Source organism: Phyllostomus hastatus, unplaced genomic scaffold (assembly GCF_019186645.2).
Source record: "Phyllostomus hastatus isolate PE091 unplaced genomic scaffold, TTU_PhHast_1.1 phas_contig_58, whole genome shotgun sequence".
Classification (NCBI taxonomy): domain Eukaryota; kingdom Metazoa; phylum Chordata; class Mammalia; order Chiroptera; family Phyllostomidae; genus Phyllostomus; species Phyllostomus hastatus.
This window is the reverse complement of record NW_025333916.1, coordinates 34004570-34014935: the sequence shown is the minus strand read 5'-3', so window position 1 is coordinate 34014935 and position 10366 is coordinate 34004570. Positions and strand designations below refer to the sequence as shown.

At 56.6% G+C, this 10366-nt stretch overlaps 2 protein-coding genes across 2 annotated transcripts; one reads left to right on the top strand and one right to left on the bottom strand.

Annotated features, from left to right (window-relative positions):
- Positions 1–916: 916 nt before the first annotated feature.
- LOC123824964 (translation initiation factor IF-2-like) lies at positions 917–4826 on the bottom strand. The gene is made up of 5 exons (XM_045848377.1): positions 4475–4826; positions 3733–4298; positions 3469–3565; positions 2098–2244; positions 917–1313 (listed from the first exon to the last, which is right to left on the bottom strand). The coding sequence occupies exons 1-5, from the start codon at positions 4824–4826 to the stop codon at positions 1243–1245; spliced, it is 1233 nt and encodes a 410-aa protein (XP_045704333.1). The 3' UTR covers positions 917–1242.
- IRX2 (iroquois homeobox 2) lies at positions 4576–10072 on the top strand. Its single transcript, XM_045848075.1, has 5 exons — positions 4576–5073; positions 6481–6883; positions 7209–7940; positions 8704–8779; positions 9475–10072. The coding sequence occupies exons 1-4, from the start codon at positions 4825–4827 to the stop codon at positions 8754–8756; spliced, it is 1437 nt and encodes a 478-aa protein (XP_045704031.1). The 5' UTR covers positions 4576–4824; the 3' UTR covers positions 8757–8779; positions 9475–10072.
- Positions 10073–10366: the final 294 nt, after the last annotated feature.

Sequence of the window (10366 nt, the reverse complement as noted above, 5' to 3'; positions counted from 1 at the left end):
ACAGTCGTGCTGCCCACCAAAGGAAATCGGGAGGGACAGGTCAGCAAGGAAGAGACGTCGCTGCAATTACGAGCTACAGAGTCAGCTAAGTGGGGAAGAGCCCAGAAAGTGAGAACCCGGGTTTTAGAACATAAAGAAGGAGCGCGACCGCCGTCCGGGGACCTCCCCAGTCTCTCTGGGTCCCCTCCGAGCGGCCCGGGATGCCGGAACGGCCCAGGCCTTCTGGCCGGCTTAAAAACTCCGAGCTGCATTCCTGCGCAGCGTTTCCGGGCAGGAGCGACTGGGACCCCTCAGCCTGTGCGGTGTCCCCCCTGCGCGTGTTTTCCAGGCGCACGTCTCAGCATCTGAAGCGAGTTGGGGACTCTGGGAACACCGCTGCGTTAGAAACCCTACAAAACCTGCTCATCAATTGGCGAGAGGGTGGGCCGACACCACGCTGAAAAGATACTTTTCATTTCGACTTAATTTTGGTACAATTTATAATGACGTATTTCTGTTTTCCAGAGAGAGAGAGAGGAGAGAACGAAAGAAGAGAAGAGAAGAGAAGGGAAGGGAAGGGAAGTGAAGAGAAGAGAAGAGAAGAGAAGAGAAGAGAAGAGAAGAGAAGAGAAGAGAAGTTGCACTATCACACTTCTCACTCTCCTGGCTTTTCTTTCTTGCTGACACGCCCTCCACAAATAACAGGAGGTCCAGGGACAGGAGGAACCTTCTTCAGGAACGCAATAGGAGTATGCTTTGATACACTGAAACTTCTTACGTATTAAATGTTCCCCTTGAAGCATCCATGTAAAATCTATATAGTAATCCCAACTGACAAAAAAAAAAAAAATCACACATCCCAAAATATTCACCAAGGTCTTACAAAGTCCAGCGAAGCTCAGGGTAATAAGGCAATGAGAAAAGGGTCGTGGGCGGAGTAGGTTTTATTGCAATGCCTGATAAAATTGTTCTTTCTCGAATTAAACCTCATAGGAAGAGGTAGGTCGGGTCTAGGCAGGAGCGCCCGCCACCCGTCGGTGGCTGGGGACGTCGCTGGGGCCACTGTTGCAGGGACGAGGCCGCAGCGGCGGGCCACAGCGCCCCCTCGCCGCCCGCGAGCAGGACTTCGAGCCCGCGCCTATCCGGGCTCCCGGCGGCTGGAGCAGCCAGGTCGTGCCTCGTCTGCAGAGCGCCTGGGCCCGCGGCCGCCGCTTTCCGGGAGAACCCTGGAGTCCGGGCCGCATTTCAGGCGTTTCTCAGGGCTTAGCCTCGCGGGGAACCCGGCTCCAGAAAACGTACACCTTCACACCACCTTGTTCTAGGTGCATCGGCCACTGTGGGGACAAGAAAACAAAAATGTGACGGTGTTAAACTTCTTTTTAAAAAATGCACACACAGGGGAGGGAAGGGCCCACTGCCAATCTGGATGTGCACATGGCCCACGCAATTGCACTGTCGAAGCAGTTCCTCGGTTTGCCTCGTGGGCCAGCCTGTTCTCTACTATTCCAGCTCGGACATAACTGGAAAGAAGCAGAAGCCAAAAGCCTGACCCACCCCGGCGCCCCGCAAGCCCGAATGCCCCTTTGCGCGGGTAAGCAACGAGTCCAGGTCCCTGCTTCCCGGGAGCGGCTCTCGCCGCAGTGGCCCGACACGCGCGCGGTGCAAGGAGGCTCAGTCCACCCTGGCAGGCGGCCGCTCAAGGAGCCACTGCGTTTGGCCTCGACCCGTGTGCCTCGTGTCTTTTCGATTGATTTTTCAAAAAGAAGGCCAAGCCAACTTTAATCTAAGAAAAGGAAAAGTGATTTTACAAAATCAGGGAGCTTTAAATCGAAACGGAGTTATATATTCCAGTAACAATGCAGACCGTGAGTTTTAATGTCTCTGCGTAGGCATTTTAATTTGCTACAGTCACTACCAATAAAAACGGCATGTAGTGCGATTCGACTGTTTAATAGTGCAAGGTAGACGGTTTTTATTAGTAGCAGGCAGCAGTATGGAAAATTTAGATTTCAGTGGAGGAGTGTAATTGCTGGGGGGGAAATACACTCAGGAAGAGGCTGTCTTTAGAATCAGCAGCGCTGAGCAGAGAGGGAGCAGGCAGTGTTTCTGGATACGCACCCTGGGCGACGGGGAGACCCTCCAAAGCCACGTGCACTTGTCTGGTTAGATACTTAATTGATGTCAAAATCGAGTGTATTCCGAGCGAACTCCCTTGCTCCAAACGGGGGATGTTTTTGTAATAATTCGCTGTTTTCTTTTCTGCCCCTGGCAGAGATCAGTAGGGGGAGAGGGAGGGTGAGGGGCTGAGCCCCAAATGCTAATGAAACCACAGCAGGAACTGGTCTTTAGAAATGGAAATTCTCGAGGCCATTCCTTCTTGGAGATAAAAAAATTAGACCTGATTTTTTTCACTTAAACTATTTAAATGGAAGAGAACCAAAAGGCTGCAATTTAATCTGTTGCTGCCTATGCTTGTCATCCAAGTGTGCACGACTCATTTACAGCTTCTTTCCAGCCAGATTCCCTCCAGAAAGACCAAAAATGTCATAGATCCTGTCATTGGCATGCTCCACAGGGCGGCTGGGGCCTCGCTCGCGCTCTCTTTCTTTTTCTTTTTTCTCTATACAATAATTGATTTAAAACATCGGCCCTGCACTGAATTCGGACGTCCCACTTGGGGTGGAAGCACTGTTGGAACGCCTCTGCTGCGTCCTTGCAGAGGCCCAAAGTGCGTGGGAAGTGGTGCGTGCGGGAGGGGAGCGGTGGTGGGGAGTGCTGTGCTGGGGGGAGTGAAGATTGATGGATCGAGGGGGCAGGGCTGTGGTCCGCAGGAATAGTGGTTGGGGGGAGGAACGCAGGGCCGGGGTGTGAGGGCTAGTGAAGGACGTCGGGGTTGGTCGCAAGCAAGAGAAGGCGGCTAGTGTAACTGCCTGGACCGCACCTACCAGGAGTGACAAGCCTGCAGGCCAAGGAGCACAATTTGCACCTGGTTCCCTGGGATCGGGCACGATCAAACTCAGCCTGTGTTCTTGAATGTCCCTCGGGAGCTCAGGCTGATGGCTGGAGCCTTGTGATCCTGCGTTGCAGACTCGCCAGCGACCCCGAGGATACTCGATAAACGAGGCCGTTAAGAGGGTTGCAGAGCCCACAGGGCTGGGGAAGGGGGCTGGGTGAGGGGGTGGGAGAGGTGTGGGGGAAGGAGAGTTGTAGGCCCGGGTTGCCACCTAAGGCGTCCTCCCCTTACAGGTTGCCCACCCGAGACAGCCTTCGAGGAAGAGGCACCTGTTGGGTGGGCGCCCCCACTCAGGCCGGCACACACCAGACTTCCTGTGGAGCGAGAGTTCCCCTTCGGTGATTCCCGGCCTCCTCTTCCCTGGGACCCCGGTGTGGGAGGGGTGGAGGAGGAATGCGGATTGGGAGATTTTCGGGGTTCCATAGCTACGCATCTCTCCCTACGCCCCGCAAGGTACCCCCCGAGACGCGTGTTACCTGAGCTACCTGCGCTGCCGACTGCTCCCGAGCCACCGGTCCTGAGCTTCACGTTGGGTCGGGGAGGCGGTCTGTCTGTCCAGTGACAGTCATTCCCCTGAGTGTTTTACAGCACAAATCCAAAAAAAGAGCTCGAGTTTTAAAAGGCAAAGCCCTTTTGGGGGTGAAGCCCAGGCAACGCATTTTAAAACATTCACGACCTGGGAAAGTGCAAACACCCGTGGACCCAGGTCTTTACCACGGACTTCGGGGCAGAAGGCTCACCTCAGGGCTCTCCTGGCAGTTCGCGGCGAAGGCGCCCCGGATCCGGGTCCCACGGGGAGACGCTGAGTGGCGCGGGGCAGGCGACCAGACGCGAGGCCACGCGGGGCGCCTCCCACAGGGAAGCGGAGTGGACCCAGGAAGGTGGAAGTAAGAGCCGCGCACGCCACCCCCAGGATGTCTCAGGCTGCCTGTGCCTTCAGACCCACCCCCCATCATCCCGAAAGCTATCGGCGGGGACACTGGGGTCCGGCGCGCAGTCACCTGGGTGGGCCTGTTCCGAGTGACGAGGGGGGCTCGGACTGTTCCTCCACCAAGCCTACCAGCCCGGCCAGACTGCAGGAGGCCTCTTTCTAGTCCTCGCGTGCGGAGCCGGGAGGCGGGCCAGTGGCTGCATTGGGACAGGGTGGCGGGGGTGGGTGGGGGAGGTGAGAAGGTGGCTAAGGCGGGAGTGGGGGGCCCGGCTGGGAGTACAGACCAGCGGGAGGGGGTGCGAGCCGAGCCGCACGGCTTGGCCCCTTCAGGTGGTGGGGCCGAGGGCCGCGGGGCTAGGGCTGGGCGAGAGGCGGCTGCGCCACAAAAGCCTGCGCGTCCCTCCCTCCTCTTTCCTCCCAGCTCCGGCCCCCCTGCCCCTCAGCTCTGCCTTCCCCTCTCCTCTCCTCCCCTCCCGGCTCCGGGCTCCTCCCCCAGCTGTGGCAGGGCAGCTGGATCGGGAGGAGCAGGCGGAGCCAGGGAGAGGGCGGGCACCCGAATATGCAGATGAGCGCGTGACGGACAGCTCTGCGTTCCAATGTCCCTCGGAAACTCGAGCGCTCCTTCCTCAACTCCTCACTCCCGACTCCAGACTCCCCCAAAACCGACCGCCGGCCTGGCGCGCGGCTGCGCCCACTGGCTCCACGCTGCCGCCGCCACTGCAGCCACTGCCGCCGTCCCACCGCTCCCCCGGCCCGCGGGCCGCCCGGGCTAGTGCGCGGGTCGGCCTGCCTCGGCCCGCAGCCTCTGCGCCCGCCACCGCCCCGCGCCCCGGCCGGGCGTGGATGGAGGGCGCCGCGAGCTCTGCCCGCTGCTCGGCGTGACGCGGGCCCCGCGCCCACCATGTCCTACCCGCAGGGCTACCTGTACCAGGCGCCCGGCTCGCTGGCGCTTTACTCGTGCCCGGCGTACGGCGCTTCGGCACTGGCAGCGCCGCGCAGCGAGGAGCTGGCGCGCTCGGCGTCGGGCTCCGCATTCAGCCCTTACCCAGGCTCGGCGGCCTTCACGGCGCAGGCAGCCACTGGCTTCGGCAGCCCGCTGCAGTACTCGGCGGACGCCGCCGCCGCAGCCGCCGGCTTCCCGTCCTACATGGTAACCGCGCGGGCGGGAAGGGACGCGGGACTCCTGGGCGTGGGCACCCTGGTCGGGATGCAGGCGGAGAGGGCCCGGGGATCCGCCAGCGGGAATCGTGCTGTGGGTGGTGGCTCCCGTGTCTCCGACTCAGGCCGCCGCGCCGCTGGCGGGACCAGAGACCGGGGTGAGTGGCAGCGCGGCCGGCCGGCGACGTTCTTGAGCCCGGGCCGGGACGCGCGCCGCTTCCCTTAGGCTCCCGGGGTAAATTCGTCCGAAGAACCTGGAAAGTACGACTACGCTGGTATCAGGTTCTGTTGGGGGTTGTCCTTAGTTCAGGTACGAAGGCTTGGCGAGGGGTCTCGAGCGGGCTCGGGGCTCGCTTCTGTCTGCTCGCGGTGCGAAGGTCGGCGCCACTGGGACCTCCGGGGAGTCTGTGGGCGCTTTGCAGTTACTTGCGGGGATTGGGAGGGGTCACGGGTTTGGGGGAGGGAGCCAAGCATAAGCTAGGGCTCTGGGGCCCGGTTACGCCTGGTCTAGTTCGTAATCAGTACCGCAGGCTGTACTTTCGAAAAATGTGTCGGTGGACATGTGGCCCGTCAAGTGCCCTCTCGGTCCCCTGGGCACCGAAAGCAGCTCCTGCTCCCCGGTCCCGGGTCGACCCACGCGCCTTGGTTCTGCTGCGGGGCGCCGCGGCTGTGTCGGTGGAGCGCCTTTCGGGCGATTGAGGCCGTTAAGGGGTTGTCGGCACTGCCCGCCCTCGGTGGAATTTCAGGGCAGCGACTGAGTAGCTGGGGCCTTGGTGAAAGCTGCAAGTGCCTCGAATTTAAACGTTAAAGGCTGAATTAAAATGCTAATTACCGCGTATTTGAAGAATTCGAAACGGTGACTGGCTTCTAAGTTGCAAATTGGATTTGCGGAGCTTTGGGCCCGTGAATAGCGGAGCGGGGGCTCGGGGTGGTTTTTTAACCATGTAAGGGCGGGGTAGGGGGGAGTGTGCGGGGTGGGGGGGAGGGGAGGCCGCAGCGCTTGAGAATCCAGAGAAATTTAGATATCAAGAAACTACCTTCGGGTCTCTGTGTGCCTGCATGCTTGCGAGCGTCTGTCCTCGCGGCCTAAGGATTTTGCAGAAGATATGCCATTTAAGAAAAGAGAAATAGTTCAAAATTTTGCGAATAAAGCTGTAGCTGTGTGTGTGTGTGTGTGTGTGTGTGTGTGTGTGTGTGTGTGAGTGAGAGAGAAAGAGAGATCAACAGCTGGCCTTAATAACCCGCTGAGTCCCCCCCCGCTCTGATGCTGCGGGAAGCGCGGCTCCACCGCGGGAGACGCCGTGGGAAAGGCGGCCGCGGATTGTCCAAGGGGTTGCCCTCGGGCGGTTGCTTGCCAGGTACCCGCGTACCCCAATCACCAGGCTCTTGTCGGTTCTAGGGCACGCCCTACGACGCGCACACTACTGGGATGACCGGTGCCATCAGCTACCATCCCTACGGCAGCGCGGCCTACCCCTACCAGCTCAACGACCCGGCCTACCGCAAGAACGCCACGCGGGATGCCACGGCAACGCTCAAGGCCTGGCTCAACGAGCACCGCAAGAACCCCTACCCCACCAAGGGGGAGAAGATCATGCTGGCCATCATCACCAAGATGACCCTCACGCAGGTCTCCACCTGGTTCGCCAACGCGCGCCGGCGCCTCAAGAAAGAGAACAAGATGACGTGGGCCCCGAGGAACAAAAGCGAGGACGAGGATGAGGAGGAGGGCGACGCGACCAGAAGCAAGGAGAGTCCGGATAAGGCGCAGGAGGGCACCGAGACATCCGCGGAGGACGAAGGTGAGCGGTGAGCAAGGCCTCAGTTGGCTCTAGGTCTGGGGGAGTTTTCTTCCTAGGCGGGGTGCAGACCTGAGGGAGGGGAGGACGCTCCCGGCCCCACAGCCCAGGTTCCAGCCTGGACAGCCTCTGCCGTCACGGCAGGAGTGGGCCTAGAGACTCCTCGGGGTGCTTCCCGGGAAGGCCGTGCTCCCTCCAGGCTGTGGCAGGTTCTAGGGGGAGGTGAGGGATGTGATGGGGAGGGCCTGGTTTACCTGGACGTGGGGCAGAGGGGCCCTGGGTGCCTGCGCTGTTCCACGTGCCACAGACGGTGCCCGCGCCCCTGCAGGGATCAGCCTGCATGTCGACTCGCTCACTGATCACTCGTGCTCGGCCGAGTCGGATGGGGAGAAGCTGCCGTGCCGTGCCGGGGACCCCTTGTGCGAATCGGGCTCGGAGTGCAAGGATAAGTACGACGATCTGGAGGATGACGAAGACGAGGAGGAGGAGGGCGAGCGGGACCTGGCGCCATCCAAGGCCGTGACCTCGTCGCCGCTCACTGGCGTGGAGGCGCCGTTGCTGAGCCCCCAGCCCGATGCTGCGCCCCGTGGTGGCGGTGGTGGTGGCGGCGGTGGCGGCGGCAAGACGCCCCTGGGCAGCCGGACGTCCCCGGGCGCGCCTCAGCCCGCCAGCAAACCCAAGCTGTGGTCTCTGGCCGAGATCGCCACGTCGGACCTCAAGCAACCTAGCTTGGGCCCGGGCTGCTTGCCGCCGGGGCTGCCAGCAGCCGCAGCTCCCTCCTCCAATGGGGCTCCGCCGGGCGGCTCGCCCTATCCTGCGTCCCCGCTCCTCGGCCGCCACCTCTACTACACGTCTCCCTTCTATGGCAACTACACAAACTACGGGAACTTGAACGCTGCGCTGCAGGGCCAGGGGCTCCTGAGATACAACGCGGCGGCGTCAGGCCCGGGAGAGGCGCTGCACTCGGCGCCCAAGGCGGGCAGCGACGCCGGCAAGGCAGGCACGCATCCACTCGAGCCCCACTACAGGCCCCCGGGCAGCGGCTACGAGCCCAAGAAAGGTAGGCTGCTGCGGCTGCGGGTCCCCTGGGAGGGACAGGCAGCGGGCCGGTTAGTCAGCACTCCCCAGAAACCCAGGGAAGGGGCCTGGAGTCCTGACCCGTGGATATGCGGGAGAAATGTTTGTCACTTAAAGGAGAAACGAGAAAAGAGTGCGTGCACCACGCTTTGACTAAAAATTAGGAGAAGAGATGGGAGTGATGAGTCCAAACAGAGAGGTGGGATGGGCGAGGAGACCCTGGCCTGGCGAGGAGACCCGCCTCATTTATTTATTTATTATGATCGCCATCGTCATCACGGCAGTTTCAGTTTGGCAAAGACGAACTGCCACAAAATGCAAATTACAGTTTGTCCCCACACTGACTGAGCTTCAGCTTCCTGTGTTTTGTTGTTAATAGAGTCTCTCCTTCTGCCTTTGGCTGGAAGGAAACAAAACGTTCCAGTTATTCCCAGAGGCTTTAGTTCTTCAAAATAGAAAACCAGAGCCCTTTTCCTTTCTCTCCCTTTCCCTATAATGCCTCTGTTAATCATAATGTGGGCTTGAGCTGGTAAGACCTGTAAAAGGAGCTCAAGGGGGTAAGAAAATGAGAGCTAAGAAATGTGACCAAAATCTGTTTCAGGACAGCCGGGTGGACAGTTGGGTTCCTCTAACTGTTTGCCCGATGCAGGGAGCGTTCCTGGGTGTGCGGGCTGGTGGCTGTGCTGCTGTCTGGGAGACAGATGGCTGTGGGGTTGGTTCTGACTAACTGCCCCCTCCCCTGACAGATGCCAGTGAGGGCTGCACCATGGTTGGTGGGGGCGTCCAGCCCTACCTATAGAAGGGCCGAACACAGCAATGCAAGTAAGTGGGCACCTTGGTGTTTCCGCCCACCCTGGGGGATCCTTCCTGCACCGATTGCTCTGTAAACTTGCTTAATGTCTTACTTCTTGCTTCTTGTCCTGGGATCTGAGGACAGCATCACAATCTTCATGGTCATCTTCCTTTAAGTGGGAAAGGATTTGGTCTCTTCTATAGAGTTTTTATTTTTTTTTATTTTTGCTCAAGTTCTGCTTTGAAGAATTACTTCTTTAACTGGAATGGAATGAATATGTGTGTGTGTGTGTGTGTGTGTGTGTGTGTGTCTATATACTGTTTTCTCAACCTGGGATTTTAGAATTTGTGTGCAATATGGAGTGTCTTTACTCTGCTAAACACAGAATAGACACTTGCTTTGATGCGTTAGTGTTGCTGAAACTTGGTAGCAGAAGCCTTTCTAGATGGCGCTTGCAGAGTAAGACTGATAAACAAGAAGCACTCATCTTTTAGCAGGCCCACCCCCCTGTGACTGGATGGACTAGATAGGACCCTGTAGATCATCTGGCTCACAGTAATGTATTTTTTAAAAAGCTAATTTACAAATAGACAAAATCACTTCTTACGCATCTTGAAGGTGGGAAAGAGACTGAACCCTTTCAGATGAATCCTTTTTATAATGTGATGATGTCGGTGTGGAACTGAAGGATTTGGGATGATTTGGTTTTTTCCTTGGTCCACAGGTAGGTGTCACAATTGCTTTGGAAAAAAAAAAAGTCAGCAGGCCATTCTCTCCTCCCAAGTTAATAAATACACAGATATAAAAAGCCGCTCTCTCACCGGGACTGCATCTTGTGCCACTGTAAAAGAAGGAGCCACAGAGCACTGTCAACCCAGACTAATGGAACAGACTTTTGTTGGATGTACGTGAATTTGTTGGCATAGTATAGCTTCCCCAATGTATGTGTGACTTTTGAAAACAATCTTTTTTCTCAGGATATCTTGAATTGATCACTTCATTGCCACGGTATATATGCTATAGGTGTGATAGGATTTACTGTAAAATTTATTTGTAAAAGATGTACACAGTAGAAATAAAACGTGATTGAAGAACTTGAGTACTTAAAAAGTGGAAACAAATTTGATATTTATTTTTATAATGATATAAAGCTTCTAGTAATTTATGCAAGTTGTATTGCAATGGAATCTAAACTTTTTGTAAATAAATTCTGCCTGGTTTTTATTTGAACATTGCTGGTTATACAATCTTTGTTGGTTGTTTAACAATAATTCTTTACTAATTTATATCTTAAATTGTAAATAAAAACAGACTAGACTACAGCAATATGGTGTTTGGGGCTCCTTTTTCTTAAAAGAGTGGTTTGGGTAGAGAGCCCCAGTGAGAGCAGTCCCTCCCCCAGGTGATCTGACTTCAAATGGGACTTTTAATGATAATGTGTAAAGTAATCTCCCCCTCCTGCTCATTAAAAAAAGGGAAAGATAGAAGAGAAATAAGTAATAAGGGAGATACTATGATTTTAGATTATAAACACATGTACTACAAGAAAATTAAAATTCTGTGCCCTAAGTATGCAAAATACTTATTAGTGTAATTTATTTTAAAACTTAATAAAA

Coding starts and splice junctions, on each gene's coding strand:
- IRX2 (XM_045848075.1), top strand. CDS start 4,825: ATGTCCTACCCGCAGGGCTACCTGTACCAGGCGCCCGGCTCGCTGGCG. Junction 6,884..7,208: donor GACATCCGCGGAGGACGAAG/GTGAGCGGTGAG, acceptor GCGCCCCTGCAG/GGATCAGCCTGCATGTCGAC. Junction 7,941..8,703: donor CGGCTACGAGCCCAAGAAAG/GTAGGCTGCTGC, acceptor CTCCCCTGACAG/ATGCCAGTGAGGGCTGCACC.
- LOC123824964 (XM_045848377.1), bottom strand. CDS start 4,826: ATGGTGGGCGCGGGGCCCGCGTCACGCCGAGCAGCGGGCAGAGCTCGC. Junction 3,566..3,732: donor ACTGCCAGGAGAGCCCTGAG/GTGAGCCTTCTG, acceptor TAAAACACTCAG/GGGAATGACTGTCACTGGAC. Junction 2,245..3,468: donor CGGCAGCGCAGGTAGCTCAG/GTAACACGCGTC, acceptor GATCTCTGCCAG/GGGCAGAAAAGAAAACAGCG.